Source organism: Penicillium atrosanguineum, assembly GCF_028827265.1.
Source record: "Penicillium atrosanguineum strain IBT 20685 chromosome Unknown utg000005l_segment0_segment0, whole genome shotgun sequence".
Classification (NCBI taxonomy): Eukaryota; Fungi; Ascomycota; class Eurotiomycetes; order Eurotiales; family Aspergillaceae; genus Penicillium; species Penicillium atrosanguineum.
The window spans coordinates 1,834,476-1,860,396 of record NW_026623137.1 but is presented as its reverse complement, the minus strand read 5'-3'; the positions used below and the strand labels follow the sequence as shown (position 1 = coordinate 1,860,396).

General features: G+C 50.2%; 9 protein-coding genes across 9 annotated transcripts; 3 read left to right on the top strand and 6 right to left on the bottom strand.

The window, feature by feature from the left end:
- Positions 1-732: 732 nt before the first annotated feature.
- N7443_006945 (TauD/TfdA family dioxygenase) lies at positions 733-1,990 on the bottom strand (the record flags this gene model as incomplete). The annotated part of the gene is made up of 3 exons (XM_056887001.1): positions 733-1,321; positions 1,375-1,640; positions 1,694-1,990. 3 exons carry the CDS (start codon positions 1,988-1,990, stop codon positions 733-735), a joined length of 1,152 nt encoding a protein of 383 aa, XP_056740650.1.
- Positions 1,991-3,241: 1,251 nt separating this feature from the next.
- N7443_006944 (type 1 glutamine amidotransferase) lies at positions 3,242-4,246 on the top strand (the record flags this gene model as incomplete). The annotated part of the gene is made up of 1 exon (XM_056887000.1): positions 3,242-4,246. One exon carries the CDS (start codon positions 3,242-3,244, stop codon positions 4,244-4,246), a length of 1,005 nt encoding a protein of 334 aa, XP_056740649.1.
- A 2,064-nt stretch (positions 4,247-6,310) lies between these two features.
- On the top strand, positions 6,311-8,151 carry rfeD (uncharacterized protein; the record flags this gene model as incomplete). The annotated part of the gene is made up of 5 exons (XM_056886999.1): positions 6,311-6,424; positions 6,560-6,728; positions 6,790-6,941; positions 6,994-7,413; positions 7,477-8,151. The coding sequence occupies 5 exons, from the start codon at positions 6,311-6,313 to the stop codon at positions 8,149-8,151; spliced, it is 1,530 nt and encodes a 509-aa protein (XP_056740648.1).
- Positions 8,152-9,133: 982 nt separating this feature from the next.
- On the bottom strand, positions 9,134-10,454 carry N7443_006942 (lactonase family protein; the record flags this gene model as incomplete). The annotated part of the gene is made up of 2 exons (XM_056886998.1): positions 9,134-9,983; positions 10,063-10,454. The coding sequence occupies 2 exons, from the start codon at positions 10,452-10,454 to the stop codon at positions 9,134-9,136; spliced, it is 1,242 nt and encodes a 413-aa protein (XP_056740647.1).
- A 1,058-nt stretch (positions 10,455-11,512) lies between these two features.
- Positions 11,513-13,486, bottom strand: N7443_006941 (3-hydroxyacyl-CoA dehydrogenase family protein; the record flags this gene model as incomplete). The annotated part of the gene is made up of 2 exons (XM_056886997.1): positions 11,513-12,773; positions 12,834-13,486. The coding sequence occupies 2 exons, from the start codon at positions 13,484-13,486 to the stop codon at positions 11,513-11,515; spliced, it is 1,914 nt and encodes a 637-aa protein (XP_056740646.1).
- A 1,113-nt stretch (positions 13,487-14,599) lies between these two features.
- Positions 14,600-16,084, bottom strand: N7443_006940 (Alpha-xylosidase; the record flags this gene model as incomplete). Its single annotated transcript, XM_056886996.1, has 2 exons — positions 14,600-15,802; positions 15,854-16,084. The coding sequence occupies 2 exons, from the start codon at positions 16,082-16,084 to the stop codon at positions 14,600-14,602; spliced, it is 1,434 nt and encodes a 477-aa protein (XP_056740645.1).
- A 406-nt stretch (positions 16,085-16,490) lies between these two features.
- N7443_006939 (cytochrome P450) lies at positions 16,491-18,228 on the top strand (the record flags this gene model as incomplete). Its single annotated transcript, XM_056886995.1, has 2 exons — positions 16,491-16,650; positions 16,700-18,228. The coding sequence occupies 2 exons, from the start codon at positions 16,491-16,493 to the stop codon at positions 18,226-18,228; spliced, it is 1,689 nt and encodes a 562-aa protein (XP_056740644.1).
- A 107-nt stretch (positions 18,229-18,335) lies between these two features.
- N7443_006938 (Zn(II)2Cys6 transcription factor) lies at positions 18,336-20,550 on the bottom strand (the record flags this gene model as incomplete). Its single annotated transcript, XM_056886994.1, has 6 exons — positions 18,336-19,050; positions 19,100-19,202; positions 19,255-19,389; positions 19,433-19,674; positions 19,743-20,183; positions 20,285-20,550. The coding sequence occupies 6 exons, from the start codon at positions 20,548-20,550 to the stop codon at positions 18,336-18,338; spliced, it is 1,902 nt and encodes a 633-aa protein (XP_056740643.1).
- An 838-nt stretch (positions 20,551-21,388) lies between these two features.
- On the bottom strand, positions 21,389-25,806 carry N7443_006937 (Uridine kinase; the record flags this gene model as incomplete). The annotated part of the gene is made up of 12 exons (XM_056886993.1): positions 21,389-21,696; positions 21,766-21,860; positions 21,916-22,033; positions 22,514-22,598; positions 22,666-23,041; positions 23,099-23,125; positions 23,177-23,343; positions 23,550-23,575; positions 23,630-23,685; positions 23,735-24,225; positions 24,284-24,336; positions 24,390-25,806. The coding sequence occupies 12 exons, from the start codon at positions 25,804-25,806 to the stop codon at positions 21,389-21,391; spliced, it is 3,219 nt and encodes a 1,072-aa protein (XP_056740642.1).
- Positions 25,807-25,921: the final 115 nt, after the last annotated feature.

Below are 25,921 nucleotides of genomic sequence, written 5' to 3'. Positions count from 1 at the left end.
TAAGGAAATCTAAGGAACCTCCGGAAATCAGAGGCAAATTCGAAAGTTTCCCTAAGTTTCCATTATCATTACAGTCGATCTGATTTTGCGAGAGGAAAGTTCGAGGAGTTTTGTGCTTTCTTCTGCATTTAATAAAAAACTATACAAAGTTGACATCGAATAAACTGATATTGAACCGCGGGTCAACAGACCCATTTTACGAGTCTTCATCGAGTTTCTCTTCAATTTCTGGCCCGCTGCCCGTATCTCCGTTCTCCGAGGGCCTATTTTCCCCATTTGGTTCTGGATTGCTTTTGGTGTTCTTTCCGAAGATCTTGGTTAGTCAATTCATTTTGTTGACCATGATTTCATCTTCTTAACAGTAATCACCTACCAGAACACCTGTAGACCTGGGCAAACGAAGCCCAGGAAAACAAAGCCTACCAGGGCACTAACATCTTCTCTTGCTCCCTATAGTATGCGTCTGGTCTCTCTTTTTTTCATTTCTTTTCCAAGTACTTCTGACCTCAATTGATTACACTGCCGTAAGAAATAGGTAATTCTTGAGCGTCCCGACCCTTCACGAGCAATTCACTCCGTCGAGCTCTACACATCTACACATACGTCTCAGTGGCCATAAGTAAAACATGCAATCTAAGAATTTCTCATATTAAAGAATAGGTATCATGAAAGCACAACATCACAACCTCAACCATTTACTCCGCATCAAGCGGTGCCACAGGCGGCTGATCATCAACCTGAATACCCCCCCCTCTTCTTCTCATTACTATCCCAAAAAGGCAACTTCCAACCGCCCTCATGCTCGGGCGTCGCCAACCAAAGCCGCATAAGATGCCGTCTGGGCATAGGCGGCGCATGGTCCACATACGAAGTCCTAGCATGCAAGATATGCGAATTCGCCAAGAACTGAATATCGCCCACCTCAAGAATCATATGCAGACTGAGTCTGTTGCAAACCTCCTCGAGAACTTCCAATGCTTCATTCTGGGCATCGGACAAGGGCGGAATAATTCCGGCGTCGGAGAAGCGGCCTAGAGACCGCACGTAGTATGGATCCCATTTTGTGTAGACACGGCCATTCTCGCCGCGCTCGAGGTAGACGACGCTTGTGCGGATGAACTCTTCTTCGCCTGTGCTGGTTTCGCCCTTGCGGTCAAAGTACCAGATTGGTTCGGTTAGGGTCTTCAGTACGTCCGGGCGTTCCAGGGCGAGAGTGTTGTAGACGTTGTGGGAGGAGACCAGGTCTGATTCGCCGCCTTCGAGAGCGCGGTGGATGCAGAGGAGACCGACGATGTCGGAGTCGTCAGCGTGGAAGAATTGGCTGGGATTTGTTAGTCGAATTAATTTTGATTCTGGACCCGGAACGAGACATACCGAGCGTTCGTGCGGTAGATGCGGACTTTGTCAATCTGGGCTGAGTCTTCCCCGAGATCCTTGACGTGACCGAGAACGTGGCCGCGGCTGTTCTGGCTAACGAAGTAGCCGAGGTAGGTACCGAGACCCATGTAGGCCACGGCGGACTTGTGGTTACCCCATTTCTCGACGGGGAAGCCCTTGAACAGAATGAAGCCTTTTCCGTCAATGAGGTCAAGGCGCAGGGTTTCAAGGTAGTCTGCGAACTTGGGAAGGCGGAAGTTGCTCTATGATTTGTTAGTCGGGTGCGCGGCGCTATTCCGTTGACTACGAAACGCACCTTGGAAATTCCGGTCATAGGGGTCTTGGATGCGAGGAAAGCATCCGAAGCTGCGCTCAGCTCCTCGATCTGCTCGGGAGTGAACCGATGCGTCCACTTCTCGGGGTGCTCGCGATAATCCTCGGCCTTCCATACTGTTGGGCCAGTGATCTGACGGGGGAACTTGTCGAAGGGGCAAATCTCGTCATAGATGGGAGGGTGTTGACCGGTGGTTTTCAGGCCATCAGGGAAGATGTCCAGCGGGGCTGACAAGTTATGAGGTGCCGTTGGCAAAGAGTCTGTGAGAGCGGGCGCCATGTTGTACAGGTAGTTTTGTGAGAAGAGCACAAGATGAAGGACACCAGTATGAAGCTAGACAGGGTCTCTACGACTATTTATCTTCCAAGGCTATGTGTCCCGGCCGAGATGATCTACGAATAGAGTGTGGTTATACTTGTCATCATAGTGAGGAATCCAGTGGACAAGATGGCGTGCGAATGCCGCGGTCGCCGCTCCGATAGGATGGCGAAATCATCGAAGTTTCATGGAATAGACAAGATCAATTGTTCAGGGATAATAGGTCTGTGCGTTGTGCGTTGGGTTGGGGCTTTGGTCGTGATGGCGCAATTTGCGGGGTCCGATGTTGTGATGACCGCGGCCCATCGCGAATTGGCTCGGCGCTGGCGAGGTCCCGATAATCACTATGAAGGGACTCCTGTCATGTCTGAATTCTTGAAGAGGATGTTTGGGGGTTGAAAACATGACATTGAGAGTATGTGACAGACAATGGCGCGTATTCTGGAGGAAGATGGGTGAGGTTGAATTAGAGATCGCGCGTGGGAACTTCAATTGAATGTGGAATGTGCTTCACGACAGGGATCTCCTTCAGGGTTACTCGGCCGATAGCTAGACTCCACGGCAATCATCAACATCGATATCTTGCTTTGTGGTAGATCGGTCTCGCGCAAGTCGCCTTGATTATACCGCCCCAAGGGTCCAACTAGTATCGGGTTCCAGAGAGGTCAGACCTGGCCCCAACCCGGGGGAATGTCCATCCAGTCGATTCAATAACACTCAAGAGACTGACACTCAAAGGCTTTCCTCTCAATGACAGCCGTTCCGAACCTAGATGGCACCGCGACTGCAAGTCCGACACACCAAATGCCCTAGGCCCAATTGCCAATCGACGAGGCTGTGTATGCACAATCATGCTCGATAGAGAGCGGCTAGTATGGCTAGCATGGCCATAAAATTGATCATCAAAATGAAGTCCCAGCAATCGCAACAAGCGCGCCCTTTCGACTACATCTAGTTGGGGTCTTAGGAACGGCGCTTGGCAATGACTCAACTGGTTCGGACAAGGATTCGATTTCCATTTTGGGCCGCGCTCTCCACCGGATTACTCACAGAAACCCTTCATCGGGCATGCGGATCCGAACCCCATATCAGCATCAATGGATTTTCTGACAGGCCTTCAAATCCTTCTTTCGATCCCATTTGGCTACTTTGGACCGCCTGGATTTGTTGCTCTATCAGCAACTTAACCCCAGATTCCCCACATTTCAGCATATGGCCAACCGCCTCCATGTCGCCGTGCTAGACGCGGATATCCCCTGCTTATCTATATACGCCCAGCGAGGCCTGTACAGTTCGCAGTTCCGCGTTCTTCTCCAGAATGCCGCGGATCGTTTAAGCAAAAGTGGCAATGTCCAACTGCAGAACGGCCCGCTGGCCGTGCATGTCACGGCTTTTGATCCCGTGGGAGGTACACTACCACCTCTTGAATGCCTGCGCGCTATGCCACGTTCCCCGAGATCCAACGAGGGGCCCTTGGGTGCGATCGACGCAATCCTGATCACCGGATCGGCACACTCAGCATACGATCCATATCCGTGGATCATACAGCTTCAATCTTTCATTCAGACGGTGCATGCCAACTACCCTCTGGTAAAGATTTTCGGCTCCTGTTTCGGCCACCAGCTCATCGCGCAGGCCCTACTGTCGGGATCTGCAGCATCGACATTCCGCGTTGAGCATTCAACTGAAGGCTTTGAAATGGGCATCCAACCTATCATTCTGGACCCGTCATTCACGGCATACTTTCCCCCTCTGGTGTCACCAAACCCCTTCCGCATCCAGTTGATCCACGGCGACCAGGTGGTTCCAACTGCCGAAGCTAAAGCTGCAGCTGCAGCTGCAGCTGCATCTGCATCTGCGGGTGATGTTTCCCTACCAGTACCATGGATGAACATAGGCAGCAGCGCCGTATGCCCCATCCAGGGTCTTTACAATCCCGGCCGGGTGCTATCCTACCAAGGCCACTTTGAATTCGACGCATGGACCAATCGTGAACTATGTCAGGAATTTGGCCGGCGCGCAAACTGGCCCCAGGCGACCGTAGCCTCATACGTGGAATCCATCGAGCGTTCGCTCGTCCCGGGACAAGAAGACAACGACGATTCGAAAGCCGCAGCGGAAGCAGTACTATTGTTTTTCGCTGGCGAAGATCAGCCCAAATCATTCCCAATTGCCAATGGAATGCTCACACCTCCGCTTGATTCCCCAGCAGGTTGAGTGGGTCGGATGTATAGCTGAAAGAAGCATGTAAGACCGCGAGGCGATGCTTGTTTTAAGCGCATCCTTCCGACACAGCCTCGCCAGTTGAGTCCAGATGCAGACCACGCGCAAGGGTTCTCGACTGCCTCCCTGAAACATCATTCTTTTCAAAACTCGGGACCCCTCGGTGGTGGCGATTAATTGAGTTGCCTGGCAATGAATTACGGCTTTTTTGCGTGGTGTGTGGCGACGCATCTGGCATGCCGGACCCAGGGAGAAATTCAAAGATTGTACATAACGCTTATTAAATACCTAGACAATAGAAAGCTTACAACTATACCAATACTTATACCTCTACCCCCAAAGATCAAGATCAAGATCAAGATCAATACAGGGCAAGGTCCAGCCCGAGAACAAAAGAAAACAGCTAGAAACCCCGAATACCACGCTAAGCTCCATCTCCACCCCCCGCCCGTTTTGGGCCTCCACCCACGATAACGAGAAAACCACCTTTTCCCTTGGGACTTCTAGAACCCCAACTACCACGTACCTGGGTAAGGGGAGGCCAACTCGCCTACAAGATACGGGGTACAGAATACAGGGGGTTTGTCGAGTACCAGAATACAGGCATACGGAAGTCCGGAACAGAATTTTCCTTTTTTTTTTTTCACCCTCAAGCCGATCCCCCTCCCTGCACGGGCATCCACATCCGGGATGGCGCCCTTACCGCAATGGCCGCAGACCAATGGAGAGACAGGTAATCGGAACTTTGGGGTCCACTGTGCTAAGGTAAAATCCAATCAGGCTGCTTTGGGATGCTCTTCATCGGCATGTGCGTGGAGTCGGTTATATGGTGTACCGCGTGGTATTACGGGTTACGACCGGTTTAAAGTTAGAGCTGGAGCTCGCTTGGATTCGAGATTCGAGATTCGAGATTCGAGGTTCGAGGTTCAAGTTTCGAGGGTTCAAGGTTCTCAAGCCAATGTACCGAGTCCCTATCAATACTGCGGTCTTGCATGCCATCTTCTGTCTAGGTACCTAGGTAGGTATAGATGGGAGAGGAGTGGCTAGTCCTCGAGCTGCGCTGAGGCACGGGCGCCTCGGTATTTGCCGGCACGACACCCGAGCGGACGTTGGAACTTGGAACTTGGAAATTGGGATTTCGAAATCGAAACCGACACCCCTATCTTTGGTCAGTTTCTCATGTACAAGGTCATTTGATTACGGACCTGGACCTAGTGTAGTGTAGTGTAGAGTAAAGTAGAGTGTAGAGTGTAGATTTAGAAATATCTATTAGGTAGGGACTAGAGATTGTGGGATTCTTATCGTGTAAATACGGCGTAAAGTAACGTGGCGCTAACGAATTCGCCACCCGGAGCTCCCCTCCTTCGCCCAAGAGCTTCTGGAATTTCGAGCTTTGAGAGCTGGGGAGAGCTTCGGAGGGGCCGCTGATAGCGCTATCGCACCACAATCTATCACATTATCGCTTCCTATCGAGCAGTGTTCTTGTCTTTTCGTTCAAGTGCATGCTTCCCTATCTAGATTTGTCTTAGCTAGAAAGAAAAACTATTCATCCAGCTGATCAAAGTCCCGTTCCACCGGGCTTCCGAGAAGTCTCAAGCGTAAAAAAAAATAAAAAAAATAAAAAAAAAAGACCATACGCAGCCCCGAGCTCAGGGTGGATAAGAAGGTCAGCTCCATGCATGTCGTGACTTGACGCATGAACCAGCTCAGCTTACCCTAGATCTATGCAGAGAAATCTAAGAAAAGAAAAGAAAAATCTAGGGAAGGTAAAAAAAAAAAAAAAACCAGCCCAAAAATCCTAGCATAGCGCGGGGAGGCGTCCTGTAATTACGGTAATACCCCCGTCTACCTCTCCCACCACGCAGCCAGCGGCGGCGGATCGAGTCCCTCGAAGTACTCGATGACTGTATGAGCCGCTCCTCTTCCTTTTTTTCCCTTCTTACATCCCCTCCCATGCCAATCCCGGGCTCACTTCAGCCCTTTTCTTAACCGTGGTCTTTCCATATCCTTATCGTATTCTCCTTTCATCCCTATCTCGCCTCTAGGGACCTATGCACCATGCCTCCTCGAAGCTCGTTGACGAGCTCGTTCTCCGTCACCGACGCCAACAATGAAGTGGTCTGTCCTTTGAAGAATAACGACGCTTCCAATTGTCGCAAGCGATGTCTAGGAGTGAGTCGCCTCTTTCTCTGCCCCCCTCAGAGCCACCCCACTACCCCGGCCGGGATCGCAAGCTCGACGGCAAATTACCTCAAAAAAAAAGCCTCCCTCATATCCGTAAAGCTATGCTCTAATCCAGGCCTACAGGAAAAGCGCTATCGCTCTATGCAGGAGCATATCCGACGTGCACATCCGAATCACTACATCCCGAAGCTCCCGGCTACCGAAGAGAGCTTCCTACTGATGGTTAACACCCCGCCCGAACAACGTGCCCAGTTGTCTCCGCCAGAACTGCCGCAGCCACGGCGCCCTCGCGGTCAGTTGACTTCTCAATCTCCCTTCTGAAGCTCTCCTCGGTCATTACTGACGGCCCACAGATGTGGCGGGTAGAGACATCTACGTAGCTGACGCCAGCTCTCCGGCGACCCCGCGAGCTCTCGACGAACCTGGCCCCGCCGCAGCAACGGCAGCCGTCGCTCTGGCACAATTGCACCACCATCGTCTCGCTTCAGACTGGGATACTGACATGGTATGTGGCGCCGCTGCCATCCGGTGGACTGTACTTACCCCAGCTTCCCCAGGACACCCACTCCGACACCGATCTCCACCAGGGCCGTATGCGCTCTTCTATCGAACTGCCTTCGCTGCGCGATCACTTTAAACAAGAATCCATGCCACCGTTCTCTTCGCCTCGCCCGCGGGAGCTCCTTCCGTCCATTCTCAATCATTCGCCTCCCGGTCGCTCATCAACTCTTCCCCCGATCCAACGAAGAGATCACAAGCTTTCTAGGCCGCGCAAATCGTCAATCACGCAATCGGCCCGCAAACCAAAACACGATCGCCCAAAATCCAAGGAGTTTGGTCGGCGCCCGAGTCTCGGCGACCGTAAAGCTCTTTCTGCTGAACCACAGACTGCAGCATGGGCGCAAGGCAAGCGCTGGGAGGATCTGATCGAAGCAGCGACCTCGGCAACCGAAGCGGACGATGAACAGTACTCCGAAGTAAGTTTCTCCATCATAGTTAAAGTATGTATACACCGGAATATCGAACTAACATCAATCCAGGCCGGCCGATCTCCAACGATCGCCCCGCTCCTCGCTAACGTCACTTCTGCACCTGGATCGAAAAACCGATCCTCCCTGCCCCCGGCATTCCAATCTGTCCAAAGCCTCCCACCTCTGAACCGCCAGTTCCCACCCCACTCATATACTGCCTCACCACTGCACAAGTCCCTCACGCCACCACCATTTGAAGGACCCCGCAGCCGCGACAGTGACATGGAACCATTCCCCTCAATCGAATCTTCACTCGACTCGATGTCCAACGCCTCAGGAAAGAACTTCCCGCCTTCATCGTCGGGAATTGCACACTCAATCAACTCCGACTCAAGTCCCGTGCTCAATCTCATCCCACCCGTCTCGCAGCGCCAGCACCACCGATTTTCGAACCCGACGCCTGCTTCATACCGCAATAAAGAGGTCCAAATCTACTGCGCTAATTGCAAGCGTCCCTGGGCGCTAAACGAGTGTTACGCTTGTACGGAGTGTATTTGCGGCGTCTGTCGTGAATGTGTCGGTATGTTCATCACAAGTCCGCCGGCTCAATTCAGGAGTCCGGGCAATGGAGCATTGAACCATATTCCTGGTCCGACGAGTTACCCCGCTGCCGCTGCGAGGGGGTGTCCGAGGTGCAGGACGGTGGGCGGGAAGTGGAAAGCTTTCCAATTGGATTTTAAGTGATTGTGAGCGCGTGCTCATGGTCTTACGGATGTTATGACTTATGCTTGATATACACGGTCGTTCCTTTGTTGTTTTCTCTTCTTTTTTTTTTGGCTTTCCGACTTATGTTAACGACCACGGCCAGCCTCGTCAGGACGACGTCGCATTCATTCTATAATCTCGGTGCTGGGCCCCGATCAAAACGACAAAGCTGGTCTTTCTCTTTCTTTTTAAACACATCTTTTGGCTTTATGTTTACGGTCCATGTTCTTTCTATTCATGTTGAAGGCTGGGCATTGGGTGGGTTCATTTTATTTTCTCAATTCATGTGTTTATGTGTATGTTTTGGACATGAGTTATGCACTTCCACGTTTGTGAATTTTCATCTCCTTGTACTGCAAATTTCATGTTTCATGTTCATGGTTTATTCTCTGCGGATTCTCATAGAAAGAGTGCGAGGTATATGGCTCCGTCATCCTCCAGGCTCGAAATTTATATTTCAGATATAGTCCACCTCCATCTTGCACAACTCAATCCTTTCTTTAGAAAAAGGCCTAAGGAATGTATACGTGCAGCTCAGCCGATTGTCAATACCCCTCTACTCGGATTTAGAAGATTCTGCAGTCGTGTTCTGTGTCGCTGCCCTGGCCAGTGAGGAGACAATTGAACTTCTTACGGAGTTCCTCGCGGAATGTACAACCTCGCGAGTTGTCGGCGCTACATGGATGGTGCAGGACTGTATGGACCCTAGCTACGGGCTAATCTTCGGGTTGTTTCGTACATGAGAAAGAAGTTGACCCCGCGGTTCACGACAATTGAAATCGGTCTTTCAACTCTTAGTCAATAGAATGTCTTAACATAATCCAGAAATCAGCAGCAACGGCTTGTCCCTCGAGCTCAGATATGATGTTCAAATATCATTCAGCAAATATTAATCTGTCCAAATCGCTAAGAAAATAGATCAAAAATACCCCAACGTCACACGTCCGTTACCATCGAGTGCTCACTCCTCCCAGACAACACTGCTCAGCCCCTCCGCCGAGCCAACCGTTCCAGTCTCCCCGACCTGCAACATAGCAACCTTCTCGCCGAGATCCCCGGTCAGTCGATTCCTGCGCACAATGACCACATTTGCTGACGCCTGGTTCCCGATGGCAACCAGATCTCCGGCTTTGTTAATAGCAAACGTCCGCGGCACCTTTCCATACGCATCTGTTTTATTGCGCAGACTCACAGTCCCATTCTTCGGCGACCGGTCCAGCGTGACCATCGAATCACTGGGTTTGAACCCCTGATCACTGCGAATAGAAACGTAGAATGTATCGCCCACCATGCGGATCTCAGCCGGCGTCGCGCCCTGCGGCATCTTACCCCCAGTATACGGCACGATCGTCTGAGTCTTCTGGAGATCAAGACATCCAGACCGGTCGTACGCAACATCAAAGGTCATCATCGTGCCCCCGATCTCATTAACAAGATACATCATCGTCTTACCAACAGACGCGGCCTGGCGTTGGTGGGTGATTGCTCCAGACTGTGTAGACTGAGTGGTATTGCCTGTACCATCTGTCCAGAAGACGCCGTGGCGGGGTCCGCTGCCGAATGTCACGTTTACGGCGGGACATTCGTTCAACTGACCGTCGGAGGCAGAGATGGAGTAAATGCGTAGTAGGTCGGCGCCTAGATCTGGGGAGACGAGGAAGGAGCCTGTTGGGTCGAGGAAGACTTCGTGCGGGTGTGGGGAGTCTTGTTGGGCTACGGCGCCGGGGTGATCCATGTGGAAGTGGAAGGCTTGTTTCGCTGGGGCATTGGCCTTGAGGGGAAGGTCAAAGGTTGAGACGGCGGAGCCCTCGCTTGAGGACGTTAGCTTATGTTGTACAATCAAACCATGAGGTTGTAAGGAATTGGATATCCGAATCAGAGGGAACTTACTAGTGCGCAATAGCGAGATATTTCCCTCCATCGTCATTCTCATAGATGACGGAGTTGACACCACCGCCAATGGTTTTGGTAGTTGCGATTTCGTGCAGCTTGCCGTCCGGCGCGGCGTCATATGCTGTCAAGGTGCCGTGGGTTGAGGGATCGGCGGTGCCGTCTTCATCGGAACAGTACAGCACGCGGGCCTTCGAGTCGAAAGTCAACCAGCTAGGCATTTTACCGCACGTCTTCATCGTATCGGTAAGTGAAAGGTTCTCGCCATCCAAAGCCAATGTGTAAACATTGCCATTGTAGTGCGTAGCCCAGAGACGAGCCTGGTGGGCAGGCTTGGGCGCTGCAGAGGCCAGGCCGACTGTCGCGAGGAGAGTCGCGTGTGAGAGACGCATTTTAGATATGATGCGTCTTGTACTTTCAACCTTGGAAGAGTCCTGGGTATGAAGAAGACTCCGCGGTCAGATGGGTGGGCGCGTGTATGTGTATATATGGGCGCTAGTGCGACCAAGACGCGAGACACGCGGGACGATCAACAACGGAGCCCGGAGACATGGTGAAATTCTCCCCTGCAGTGGCTTTACATGACGAGTGCCCAGTCTGCATTTGCGTGGGACAACTGGAATGGATCGACGCGGTCGCTGCAGGTGGAGATGGAGCCGAGGGGGTTGGGGAGTCAAGGGGCAAACATCGTTGATGCAGGGTTGTATTGGGCTGGCTATACTACTACCTGACCACCTAAGTCAATAACAAGGACGGGGTCAATGTGGTTCTGCACGGGGTTCTTAACTCCATTCAGAGGCTATTTCCTCGGCTTCATTGATTGCTATGCTTCAAGCTGTTGCAGATTGAGGGGTAAGTAGTATGATCGTCCTGCCGGTGTCGGGCTTATTCCGGATAAACTGTGGATAGACGGGTTCTGTATTTCCTCACGAGGGAGATCCCCCACTCTGGTCTCGACGTTTGTGTGTCATGGCTTCTGGTATTCTGGGCCACGTATGGTTCTGCGGTTAGAGCTCCTGGCAGATCCAATTGGTTGGTGTCCATCTAGGTCTATGCTGGTTGCCTTTTGGCATTCTATAACTGGAGGTAAATTCTCTCTGACGCACAAGGCGCACACTTATAAGACCGCGTCCCAGGTCCAGGATCCAGGTGAATGGACTAACGCGAGCCCGATAGGGGAAGCTTCGGCAGCTGGGCGTGGGGGTCACTTTTCTGTCCTTCCCCACACCCACGACCCAACACTTATCCATATTCCAACGTGCAATTCCAGTCTCTTTAGGCACATTCTTACCAATCACTATGTTGAGATTTAATAAGCATTGTGAAGCTACAATTGTTATAAAGCGAAGATTCATATTTCATGCGTACGGAGATCACGTTCAGGATCGCGTCTTCGGTTGCGTACATGTGTATCTCTGGAAGACGCGATCCTATTCTATTCTATGTACTTTCAAACCAGAGACAACCCCGTGTAGCACCCATCATCGCGCACTAACTCAACCTTGGTTCCATCATTCAGGGAAACGGAATACAAACTACCCCCCAAGTCCGTCACATAAATGGTGTTGTTCACTTTGTCCAATTTTAATCCAATCGGCTCGTGGAAATGCCTCGCCAGTATAACCTTTTGGAGATCAACGCTCTCCTCTCCAACACATGCTTTGTAAAGCGCACATCCCGTCGGATGCTCACCACGATCTGTCCAGTACAAGGTCTGGGTCGAAGAATCGATCTCAATGTCGATAGGCTCAGGCAGGTCATCAAATAACAATTTGATATCAGAGCGATTCTCGGCCGTTTCACCATATGGGATTTCTAACCCAGCAACAAAGATCCGGCCACGGCCACCTTTGCTGGGGCCCTTCTGTGTCCAGTACATCAAGCCACGGTCGTCGTCAACAGCAATTCCGACACACCATAGCGTCATCTGGTCCAGAAGAGACATCCCAGGCTCCACGCATCGCTGTACAAGGCAGATGTGGTCACTGCCGTCGTAGTTACAGCGATGCACGCCCATACCTTCCCGATCGCAGAAATAAAGCTGCTGTCGTGAATCGATGGCGGAAATTTGCTTCGGTGTGTGCACGTCGCCAGAGGGAATTAGACATCTGACCCCGCTGCCATCCATTTCCGCAGTCCAAACCGAACCATCGTGTGCGGCGGTGCTGTGGCCCATGTTCGTCCAGAAGATGCGTCGCTTGGAGAGTGATATATCGATGCCGTCTGGGAGATTCTGGTCCACGATGACGGGAGTCAACTTCTGCGTCGCTAGATCCAGACGCAAAATTTTGCCGTTCGAATGAACCTGCGTGATGTCTTTAGAGTTGCAGCCGAGTCCCACGTCCAGCATATATATGTCTTTTGCCGAGGAGTGTGGACGCGCAGGCGTGGTTTCTGCACTTTGAGACTTTTCAAGAGGCGGGTACAGGCCGCCCTTGTCACTTTTCTTGCCGAATCGGCCTTGGTCGACGTACTCTTTGCGCAGCCAGTCGACCGTCTTTTCAGTTGGCAATCCACGCTCTTGGACATAGTTGTCTTCGATATATGCCACGGTATCCAGTCCAACCTGGTCCATAAGCTGACATGGCAATGGCCCATTCTTGAACATATGTTCCCACAACATATCAATTTCGCTCGGGTCACTGACACCCTCGCAGAGGATTTGCATGATCTCACGCTTGATAGCAGCCCAGAGCCGATTGAAGATGAACCTATAAAAGTCAGACTAAAGCGGATAGAAAAAAGAGAAAAAAAAAAATTGGAGATCTCACCCAGTGCTTTCTCTTCTCGCGATCACCGGTATCAACCCACACTCCCCTAATATATCCTTCAAGTACAGCAAAATTTCGCTGTTCGTCTCCCCACAAGTCATTAACTCCACGGTTCTGATAGTCGGTGGCATACAGAAATGCACACTAAGCGTCCTCTTCCTCCTCTGCACCGAAACCTTCCCAACTAACAGACTCGACTTAAAACTCGAGCTATTGGACCCAATAATACAATCCTCCGGCGCCTTAGCATCAAGCTCCGCTAGGACCTCCATCTTCAAGTCCAACTTCTCTGGCACAGCCTCAATAATCAACCAAGCGTTACTCACAGCCGGGCCAATCTCCGAAAAAGAGCTGTATCTTCCAAAAGGCACATTCGCGAACGCTTCCTGTTCGACCTTGGTGATCTCGGTAGTTGTCTTGGAGGTCCCGGCGGCGCCGGTGGGATCTTGACGCTCTTTACTGATCCGTGGCATCAGGCGGAATTGCTCTTTGTGTGAGTCGATGAACTCGGCGCATTCTTGAAGGGCTTCCTGCGATGGGTCCCGGATGTGCACGTTGTAGCCTGCTGCGACGAAGGCGGTACCGATTCGGCGGCCAAGGACACCGCCACCGATGATGGCGATGGGACGGTCGGTGCGGGGTGTCAAAGTCATTTTGATGGCTTGGAATGAGGTTTGAAAGTGAAAGAAGCCTGTCTGAGGAAGGGCCTTGGAGTTGAGATGCGTGGATATGTTGATTTGACGTAGAGGAAGGCGTAGGAGGCAAAGAGGCGGGCAGTGGAGAGGATATTTATACAAGCTTCTTGAATACAGGAACTTGATGCGGTTTAACTCAACAGATCAAGGGTCTACGTCGTAATTCATCGTTTTTGGTCATTAGGTAGGGTATGAAGACCCGCCTCGGGACCCGGCTTGGGACCCGGCATTGCCTTGTGCATTTTATTTCAGAAATTGATATGCTACTATGGTACGAATAGCTCGATTGGGTATCAAACTCCATAGCGGCTGAATCTGGATCCTGCGGAAGCGAGTCGGGCTATAGATCCACTGCTGTGGTGGACGATTACTCGGGGATCTGCGAGAACGGATCTCGGATTGATCTCGGAGTCGGTACGGAGTCGGTACGGAGACAGCTCGGATGAGCTATTGGTACTCTCGTCTCGGTCGGCTGGGGCATTGGATTTATCCGGCTATATAGCTATTTCCATTTGTAACAGCAAGCAGGCTGTGGGCAGTGTCAAAATTCAATATCCTTGTGAGGATCCACTTGAAGGGACTTGTCGTTGTGAGAGTGACGGTATTTTCGAGTCCAGTGAGACGATGGAGCAAAAGTCTCGATATATTATCTGCACCGGAGAAGACATAGCCACATTATTTCCTAGGTGATTAAATTCAAAGGAATGATTTGGGGTTTCAAAATGAATACCGACCAATGTCTATTGAAAAGTTGATGAGTGCCCGTTCTGAATAGCTTCACTTCTTCCCAGCCCTCCCTGCTTTTGCACAGCCCCCACAGCTTGATTTATGCTCGATCATATCCAGGAAGAACAAAAACTTTGTAAATTCCACCTTCTTCCATAACTGTTTTCTTTCGTAGCATCCAAAATCTGAATGTCATACGGTATTGGGCGAGTTCATGTCGCGCACTTCAGCATATCTGACGCAGTATTTTTTGGGATTTTAATTCATCTCTATGACTTAGATACATGAGTTTCTCATTGTGTACTTTCAGAATAGCCAGGAAGAATGTCCTCGTTGGTGCTTGGCTTAAAACAAAAACACCTGATCCGTTGCCTTCGACAATACCCCGGGCTCTTTCCACTTCAACTCTACGAGAGCCTTCTTCATAGCATTGACCATAGGAGGCGGCCCACATAGAAGAGCTCTGTTACTCTCATCTGCTGCAGGTAAATAACGCTTGATCAAATCCTGCGTCACAAAGCCCCTATGCCCAGCCCAGTTCTTTCCGGGGTTAGAAAGTACGTACTGCACCCGGAATTTATCCGGGAAGCGCGCCGCAAAATTGTCAAGCTCAGCCCGCAGCAAGATATCTTCCTCGGTATTATTAGCATAAAGCAAGTCGATTCGCGTCAAATCAGCTTCATCGTCACAGATAGCCCGGATCAATTGGTACATTGGCGTGATACCCGTGCCACCCGCAATCATTCCTATATGTTTTGCGTAAGACCTGTATTGCATTGCACCTTTGGGTCCTCGAATATCGATCGTATCGCCAACCTTCATCTGCTCGAGATGTTTGGTCATCTGGCCTTGCGGATACACCTTGACCAGCAGTTCGATCCGGCCGAGGTCCGTGTTATTTGAGATGGGTGTGTAAGATCGAGAGACGCTTTTGCCGTTGACGTCTGCACGCAGTGCAATATGCTGTCCCGTAGGTAGACCTAAGACGTCGTCGGCATTCGGGAGGTTGAAGACGAGACGGTAGACGTTCAGCGAGGTGAGCTCCTTGCTAGCCAGGGGAAAGCTCTTCCACTGACGTGGATCAAGCGGTGAGACCTTCTTGATGGTCTTGCTGGGTGTGGATGGCAAGAGCTTTCTGTGGAAGATAATCTTGTCCGGACGCGTGGTTCGGTGGGCCGAGTAATGGGTGAACTCCTGTTGCACGTCAAGACGGGTCGAGATCCACATCGCCAGACCGATCGTCAAAGACAGCTGTGCAGCACTGGCAATGCCAACGCCAGTCCAAAACTGGCCGGAGGAGCTTGGCTTGTTGCGCAAGAGGGCTGAGGCTTGTGTCGACAGTTTTTTCAGGGACGGGAGAATTGAACCGCCTCCATCTCTGTAACTGGCGAACAATCCCACTCCCAGAGCACCGGTAAGCCCAAGTTTTATCAAGGCGACAGTCCAGGTACGAAGACGGCTCGATTGTCCGTTCAGGGTGTCAATGACAGCGGTCTGGGCGACTGCCTCGAATGTAGGACGGTAGACTTCGACTGTCTCAGCATACTCCTGCAATTCGAAGGTCAGATATGTCCTCAAAATGAGAAAGCAAAAGCATACCTCACTGGGGAGATCACCAATGTGGAATTTGACAAGTTCCTCTCGGGCCTCGTCAGAGTGGCCGGTCTCCTCAAACGCCTCGGTGGCATCTGTCCCGGCCACTTCGATCAGGATGGCACTGCCACCAGGATGGTCCTCAAGGTACTTTGTGACATCGTAAACTTTGTTGTGTAGTACAATCCAGATGTCATCTGGCTTATTATGCTTTTGCACTTCTTCGAGAGTGTACATTGCGAGTTGAATTTGGGAGTGAATTTCTGACCCAGTGCGACGTGCTGCCCCCGGTCTAAATAGGATTTTATGTCGCGCATATTAGTATGTTGGATAAATCGGAATCAGTCGGCACTACACACTTCAAGTATATCAACTCGCAAATGAACATGTTCGGAATGCTTGGCCGGATCCACTCCGTTCTCGTACGAAGTTCGTACGAGGTTCGGATTCACTCGGAGATCCGAACCAGGAAATCTCAATATGCTATACGTCGACTATTCACGGATAACCGGATACTCTAGTCTGTTGAATCATAAATTCAGGCCAAGTCGAGTTATATATAAGGACGAAATGCGCACGGCAAAGGCTTATGTTTCCCACGTCAACATCAATCAACATTGAAGTATCTCAACGCGATACCACGATGCCGATTCCTCCTGTGTCGCCACGGAATATCAATATTTCGTTCTACCTGATAGGAGACGATGTTTCCTCGGCTCAGTCGGTCGTGATTGATGCGAAGTGGAAACTTGAAGATGTTAAACGAGCCGTTGGTGGTGTTTTGCACGTCGCTCAGCCCCTCGGTATGTTTATAACCTTCGGTTTCAATTGATTCTTCTGACATGTTTACAGGCCTGACATTTTACAATGGCGAAAGCGATAAGGAGATTGATGGCGTCGAAGAGTTGCTTTTTACGCCCTCCGACCGTCCTGTTGCCCTTCGCGTTGATGGCCAAGCAGTTCGAAGCCCCCAGGGCCCAGACGGCCTCCCGCTTGTGGGCAGCTTCTACGAGATCTTCCCTGACCATCTGGGCAACCATTACCGACTCTTCCGTAAATATGGACATGTTATCAAGACAACAAACATGGGGAAGACAACCTATCTCACCGATAGCCCCGAGGTAGCGGGCGTGGCCCTTGCCGAGTCGACCTACATGACGAAGAAGATCAACGAAAATCACCCGCTTTGGGGAGTGAAAGACAACACGGCCATCTTCATCGGTGATACGGAGACCGAGAACTGGCGACTGGCACACAAGTTTCTGCCACCCGCTATGGGCCCTAAAGCTGTCCGACACTATACGCCGCTGATGGCGGAGTGCGCACGGATGTCCTTCGCAGTGTTCGATGACCTTGATGCTAAAGACCAGTCCTGGAATGTGTACCAGTATATGCTCAAGCTCGCATCCCAGACAATCGGCAAGTTCTCACTTGGCACGGACTTTGAGCATTTTACCTCCAGCGATGCCCCGCTGCATCCCATCGTCACCAATATCGCCAATCTCCTCTCTCTGAACAAGAAAATCACCGCCCGCGGAGAATGGTACCGACATCTTCCATTCGGTGACCCAGCTACATTGAAAAAGGTGCAGCGCACAATCTACACATTGCTCCAAGAACAAATCAACCGGGTCAAGGGCTCTGATATCGAAGGCATGCCCATGAACGAGGCAGCTGTCAACGCGTCCTGCGTTGTGGACTATCTCCTTAACGCAGTAGACGACAAGGGAGAGAAATTCCCTGAAGGATTGATCCTCGCCAATATGCTTATCGTTACCGGTGCCGGGTTCACAACCACATCAGCCCTGATGTCATGGTTGATCTACTGTCTCGTCAACTACGAAGGCACACAAGACAAACTATATGAAGAGCTATGCTCGCACGGCATTGCCAACTCTAAGGAGCCCATTAGTTGGACCCCCGAGCTAGCACACGGTCTTCCCTATCTAGACCGCTTCGTCAAAGAGACCCAAAGGCTCCACAACGCTTCGTTCCAACCCGGCCGCACAACCAAGACCGAAGTCGTCCTTCCCGGCGGATACCGCCTGCCGCCTGACAGTGTGATTGTTCCGGCACTGTACGGAATTCACACAAACCCCGAGGTCTGGCGTGATCCCTTCCGCTTCGATCCTGATCGCTGGGACGATGAAGAAGTCAAGAACAAGCACCGGTGCGCGTACATTCCTTTTGCAACTGGCCCGAGGGGTTGCATCGGGTTCAATTTTGCGTTGCTAGAGGTTAAAATCTTGCTATCGGAGCTTGTTTCGAGATACGAGTTCTTCCGTGAAGGATTAGAAACTATTGAGTATGATCCGGAGTTCCAGTTAATTCGGCCTTTGAATCTTTATGTGCGTGCTAAGAAGAGAGGCAACAGTGCTTGAAGGTTGAAAGCGTGTGAGGATTACATTTAGATTTTTTTGTGTTATAGAATGGATACTATAGAGGCTTATGTAGAACATGCATTCCTCGTGGATGTCAATAAAATTCCTCAAATTTGTGCATCTTCAAAATTGACAGTCTCCCGCAACGCTCTTGAAGCCCTGGAATAAGGCCCAAAAGACCTATGGTTCGTATCATTATCCTCCCACGAAGACTGTCTCTCTTCCTGCTCTAAAACGGCAATAAGCCTCGAGACAAGACTATGCGCCTGGTCTCTATTCTTCCCTAGTTTCTGCAGCGTAAAGGCACAGCTAACAGCATTGTGCACAAACGCCCACGAGCGACAGACCGTCGCCGCAAGTCGATGCATTTCCAGAAACGACCGGACAGCTTCTGCAGCGCATTCTATGCATTCGCTTATTAGTTCATTTATGTCGGCGAAGAATTCAGCTCCTCCACCTGCTTGTGGCTCAATAACGAGCCTGCAGAGACGGGTTATCCCATAGTTGATGTGAATGCGTAAAGCCAAGCGTTCGAGATGGTCTTGTAGTGTTCTGCAGCGAGATTTATGCATAAGGAACGGCTTTGTCGACCCCCAAATTGTTTCGATGCGTTGTTTAAAGGCTAGTGTTGCGGGGACTGTTGTGCTGTTTTCTTGGCGGGAACGATCGAGGAGAACTTGACAAAGGGAGAAGATGCTTTCTGCAAATGAATTCCCGGTCTCTGATTCTGCGGCTCTTGGAAAGGCCCCGCTGTGATTTATTATATTTGGCGGTCGGTCGTAGGTGAAAGAGAGGAAGGTGTCTTGCCACACGAGCATCCACCTGATGAATTGTTAATTTATGTTATTTTTGGGGTCGGCGGCGCACGAACCAGAGTCTTCTTCGTTGATAACTATCTGTTGATGAATCAGTGGGCTCGGAAGATGCCTCCTCTTCATGTAGGCCGATGCTTTGCGCAAGGCGCATTGTTGAACCTGTCCCAGGTCAATCTGATGTTTAATAGTCTTCAGACGTGGAGAAACGTACCCATCAGTATCCAAGCACTATTGGTGTCCAGATTATTTCGCAGACAGTGTCCGATCAGCGCCATGCCTTGAATCTGATTGAGGTTCGTATTGTTGAAGAAGTTCGATATACGAAGACACTGGAATGATGAACAGACTATGCCATTAGCTCCTGCAGACTTATCAGACATGGGACGTACTGAAGACTTTAGACCTCAGATCCCGCTCTTTGATGGGATCGTTGGAAAATTGCACACCACACGCAAGTACTGCGAATAAAAGTGCCAGCCACGAGGAATCAACGCCATCCAAGCTGGCGTTCTCCTCAGATGCGATGGCAGCGCGCCGGTCGAGGAACTCGAAGAGTGAGATGTTGAATTGGTCGAGTGTGACAAGACCGGGATAGTATGGATACGCAAAGGTTTGGTAGTCGTGCCAGTACCTGTAACAATCATTGCCGAAAATCAATATGAAGTCACATTGACAGTTCAATCGGATGATCTCGCCTACCGCATAATATCCACATCTTCTGGCAAAGTCCGACAAATTTCATTAGGACCTGCGTCCGCGCCCCATAGACTCGTGAAGGGGTATGTTCTTGGTACAACTTGATCCAAGACAAACGAATCATTGATAGTAGTACCACCCGATGACAGCCGACAGCCCAACGCCGCGGGAATGTCTGAGTGACTACCTAGGAAGATGGTAGCGCCCGTGGCATCTTCAAGAAAATGCATGCCTGGGGATTTGGCAAGAGCTGTGGCTCTGTGAGATAGGTTTGCCGATGTGTTCGAGTGTGGAAGTATTTTCTCAGTGGATGAGCTGCCATGAGCTCGCGTCTGGATGAGATCTGCTTTTAGCGAGGAGATTTGTTCCTCTATACTTTCAAGACGACTGATCATCAAATCCATCGATGAACTAGGCGTGGGTGCACTCCGGCCCAGCCCAGGGCTAGGTAATAGTCAGCCAAGAGCCCAACATGGGTAATCGATGCCATGTATCAGAAGCGGCAGTGTTCCTAGTGTCATCTGCTCCTAACAATCAAAACATACCTCCATATCTCAGGCCTGCCGCCGCCTCGCTCAAAGTCCTGGCCCGACCCAGAAGCCGACGGCGTACAACATAACTCTGGATGGCCCCGCTGCACACAGGTCGCACATGGAGAAGCCCCATCGCAGCGAACCTTCCTATGTCGACACGGAAAGCAAGACTTGATGCCCCGGAAACGACGCTTCCGTTTGAGCAGGTCCCTGACTTGGCTAGTGTTGAGTGGATGGGGATTACCATCGGGTATGTCAATATCCGCGGACCCATTCATAGTTATTTTGGAAGCTGAACAGCGTATATATCGAAATAAAGACCATCGGAGAGCATACAGCGCGGGTGCCGATACCGAAGGTGGAGCCAAGTAGTTATGTCATCCCAAAAACATGAAAACCAAACGTGGCTGTCTAATGATTTCACAGAGCCGTAGTCTTCACTCCTAAAACAATTGAGACCTCTGCTTTCTACGTCATACCGTGCGTCTAGATTCCCCTCGGATTCCCCATTGTCCAAAAAGAAGGCTATCTAGATAGCTAAAAGCTAAAAAAAACTAAAAAAAAATATTGACCAGACTGGGGCTCGATCCCAGGACCTTATCGGTGTTAACGATACGTGATAACCAACTACACCATCCGGCCAGCTTATAGAGAGAGATTCGTTTTTATGCTACATGACTCTACATGTAGATATACTGGGAATGTCACATTTTTCCCTCAGAAAGTCTCCACTTCTACGTTGGAAGACCTCCGGTGTGAGCCGAGTTCAATCTTGATACATCCTAGGTCTATCATAGATGATAAAATCACCATTTGTTGGATTGGACGTGATACCGTTGAGGAGAGGAGGTCTGGATGCGAAGGAAGTGAATGTATGCGCCAACTAGGCTGCAAAAATTAATTGTTTGAGGCTTGAGGGTTGGAATATCCCCTGAATGAAGGAGTACTTTATACCCTCCATGAATACGACTATCTGTAATACTAAAACAACAAGGCCTGCTATTCGGACAGCTTATGAGTTTTCTCAGATTCGCTTGGGTCTGGTTCCCGTCATTTTTCCCTCCTATCTAGTCTGCTAAGCTGATCAGGCTCACTGAGATTGAGCCCGTCCAGGCCCTAACGCCTGAGCAGTGCCAACGTATTGTGCAGACCCTGGTTCAGCGTTCCAAGTTTTGCCTCAAGCTTGCGCACTAGCTCCGGTGCTTTCTCTGGCTCCGAAACCTCGCCCACAGGAACCACTACACCGCGCAGATCTCGCGCAATCATTTCAATTTGCTCGTGCAGTTGGTCCCTGAGCGTAGCAAACGGCTCGTTCGAAGCCGCAAGATATGACGACTGCACTGAATCCGTGTACTTTCTGTAAAGTTGCATATTTGTCAAATGATCGCGCATGATATTCTTGCGTCTCTCAAAACTTCCGTTTCCTGGCAAGAAACATTTTTGATCAGTCTATGACTCTAATAGATCTCACATAAAAGGCAATAGAAACGTACCTCCGTCTCGGCTGCATTCATTGTACGCCTCAAGCATAAGGTCAGCAATCAACGAACTATTGTTGTGGCCATTGAGGGTGTGGTTTCTTGTAGATCTGACAAAGTCTCAGTAAGTTCAATTTGCAAGTTGATATTTTGTACTGAGCATACTCTGTCTCTTGAATTATTTGCGCGAGAGTTTTGTTGAAAATATGGATGATGTATTCCTTTCTGTGGCTCAAAAGCGAGAGGAGATTTTCAATTGCCTGAGGGGCAACTGAAAAATGACCTGGAGAGTATTGTACGTTAGCAAACCAAGCCACAAGTTAGGGAAAAGTCTGAATCATGTGGAGTTTGATCAGAGAAAGCCTTGCCTTGGAGTGTGTTAGAGACAAGCTGAAAAGACGTCGAGATATTACTGTGCAGCGGATCTCTTTGAGACATCAACCAATTTCCGAGAGTCTCCCATCTTGGATCCAAATCGGGCCGTACTTGTTCCATCAGCTCATTGTTCCAGCAACGAGGTTTCTGGCCCTCAACCCGATGGTTGCCGTTCTTTCGGCAAAATGCAGCATAACTTCCCCAATACAACTCCAAGAAGACACTATTGTCAGCATGGAGTCGATTCACTGGTTTCTGGTTGAACATACGGTTTCCCATTCCTGGCTTACTGCAACAAACCTTTTCTTCAGTTCCCTCTGAAACAAAGGGTCTGCTCGCAAATTAGAGACTTTGAAACACTAGATATCGATGGTTGAAACGAGCTCACGAAGTTGATGCATGACTTGATTATCAAATTCAGAATGCAATTCACTCTGCGTGCGAGCGAGATGCCCCCGACCCGAGGTAAAGTCCTACCCATTGTCAATTTTCTTGCGCTGTGAAATCTTCGAGTCAAGCAGCATGAATTATCAGACATACCAGACGTAGACTTCGCTCTGCCTGTTCCAGTGCACTTCGGAGCTCATGGGCTCTCGCGGGGATCACAGAATCACGACCTGTCAGAATCCACTGATGAATGGAATCTAGCAGAGCAGGTGCTTGTTCCTTGATGAAGACCAAAGTGGAAATCATCCTAGCTTCTGCAGGGACTGATCGGCAATATGAACGAAGCTCTCGGACTCCGCTGAGGTTTCGGTATTTTGTTGCCAGCCTATGTGGAGGATTTCCATAAAGCTCATTGCCAACGCAGAATATTTTGATGTCCTTGGCTTCATTCCTTTCATCGTTGTAGATTTCCCTTGCAAGATCTCTCTTTGTTGAGTCGTTTCGTTGGTTCATAAGGAGCGCTCGTCGCCTGATTATGAAAGTTAGGATCCTCCAAGGTATCTGTTGAATGAATAATAACACGCACTCGTAGTAAAGGTTTTGTATCTTGTTTCTGCGAAGTGGTTAGCCGGCTATGGAGTATTGAGTTAAGTCACTTCCTTACTCCCAAGAGTTTACAGCTCGATCTGCTATCCCCTGGCCCTGTGATTCTTGCTGTTGGTGCTCGATACTGTCGAAATTGGACTCCAGCTTCTTGATTTCTGCATTCATATTCTGCATACGTCTAGCATGAGGATCAGTGCCACGAGCAGACTCTTCCGGCGAGATTTCCTAATGATAAAAGTCAATAAAGCCCCAATTTTGTTAGCAAGAAAAGAAATTACATCCGCTCTTGTGCAAACAACTCTTATACGTTTTCTTTCCCCAATCTTCTTTATCGTGTCGAAAATCGACTGATTCGAAACACATCGAAGTATTCCAGTTACAATGAACACTTCATCGCATGTGCTAGCAATATATCGCTCCGTAGCGCGTACCCTCGCATGATTCATATCGCGCAGCCCTACCAAAAGTGAGCTACATCACTTCAGCCAATAGGGCACCGAGATAGTATTACCTGGTAGGTCTGCAAGCACCAAACCGGTCTTCAACACAGGTAGCTCGAGGAAAACCCTCCAGGTTCATTAGAATCAATTTTTTTGCCGGGATGGGGACCACAAACCTGATCAGCTTGATGAAAGGCCACAGAGCAGGTGTATTGCTGTCCCCAGGGCTATTTGTCAACCTGTCCAATTTGCCTTTACAGCTCTCCAAGTCATCTGCGACGGCAGTATATTGCAGTGAGCTCAATCTTCCGGGCCCAGATTTCAATCGATTTAAGGCCAGAGCTTTCAACTCTTGCAGAATCTCAATTTCAGCTCCGGGGCGCGAGAGATACTCAATTGTCAAGTCTGACCGGTTGTTGAAGATTTCCTTGAGGGTTCTATGCGATCGTTTGCTTATCGCATCGAACTCGGCCCAGTTTTCACCTGTGGCAAGACTCCGGTCGGTCGGAACCGAAGCTCGTCGAATGCTTCGCAGAAGCTCTTCTAGAAGACCATTGACTTCTATTTCATCCATAAACTCAGCTTCTATGGTGTAGGAGCGGGGATGCTTTTCATCCACATATCGAAACTCCGTAGGGACCGAAGTACATGCGGCTCCTGCGCCACTCTACATCAAATGTGTCAGGAAGTTGTGGCCATTCTAATACATAAAAAGGGAAAATCACCGAGCGTGCAAGATCTCTCTGATCGAGTATGGAGTTGATGACGGAGCTCTTGCCTGTTCAACGATCAGACCTGTCCATATCGGGATAGGAAGAAGAGAGCACCAACCTGCTCCGGTTTCACCTATGAATCCAACAATGCGCCTTTCCTGGTCCTTGTACTCACTGAGCTTTCTAGCTTCTTGGTAAATCTTATGTAACCTTGTCCCTGGGTCTTGAGACAGTGGACACTCAGAAATCACGCGCGAAAGCTCCTGGAGCTGGACTTTGACGACATTGAGATTAGCCTGGAGATTCCGGTCATCGATAGGATCAGGAGGGAAGAGATCATCTCTAGTCCTATTCGAACCACGCATATCTTCATCCACGGGTAATGTGCTCGAAAAATTCGTATCTTGGATCAGATCTGTTGCTCGGTTTGCGGGAAGTCCATTCACACTACCTATTTCCACGCTAATGCCTCTCTCTCGTGGCCTGAAACTAGAATGTCCTGTGGGTACAGCAGTCTGAACTGGTAAATCTGGTGCACCTCGTGGCATGTTACGATTTGCATTGAGATTTGGCAAAACGCTGGGTTGCGGATCCGGAAGTCTAGGGGCCATAGTGAAGTCCATTGAGGGGCCTGCACTTGCGGGAAGACCCGAACCCGAGAAGATCATACCGCTATCCAGTGGTCCACTAAAGAGGCAAGCGGATCGAGTTTGACATTCAACACCAGAAGGGCCTGATGATGACGATCTGGCCGGGACAGCAGAGGACGTTCTAACGTCGGGTCTTGACCCGGAGAGAACGCTGTTCAGGGCAGGCGAAGGGTCGAATATCCTCGTTCCGCTTGTTTGTGGTTCATCAAGGATGTTAGCTGATGCAGTTTGGCTACGATGACCAGGATAACGTGGTGATGATGTTCGGACAGTGAAGCTGGAACCGAAGACGCTGCCGCTCAGGGCAGGCGGAGAAGTGAAAAATCTCGTGCTGATAGTGGATGATCCACCAAAGATGCTACCTAATGCAGTTTGACCATTATCGCCAGAGGAACCTGGTGGTGATGGTCTAGCTGGGACAACTGTGGGCGTTCGCACATTGTAATCGGAATCGACATTGCTGCTGCTCAGAAGAGGTGGCGGATTGAAGATCCTCGTGCCGCTAGTATTTGGTCCACCAAAGGGGCTACCGAATGGATTTTGACCAACATTGTCAGAAAGATGTGCTGATGACGATCTCGCCGGGACAGTAGACGTTCGGGTATTGGGGCTGGACCCGAAGATGTTGCTGCTCAGGAGAGGCGCAGGGGTGAAGGTTCTCGTGCTGCTGTGAGGTGGTCCACCAAAGAGGCTACCAGGTGGAGTTTGACTATAACCGTTAGAAGAGGCTGGTGAGGATGATCTAGATGGAACAGATGAGGGCGTTCGGGCATCGGGCCGGGACCCGAAGAGGCTGCTGCTTTGGGAAGGTGAAGGGGTGAAGATTCTTTCGGACGAGGGGCCCGGAGAGAGGGTGAAATTGAAGTCAGACGATGGGACTCTCATTCTGCAAGACCTTCGATCTGGATCAGCCTTAGTCGATGGTGGTTCATGAGCGGAAACCTGAGGATGGACGGGCCGGCCCGGCTTATAAGAACTGGGGCGCAGCATTCCCCGATGG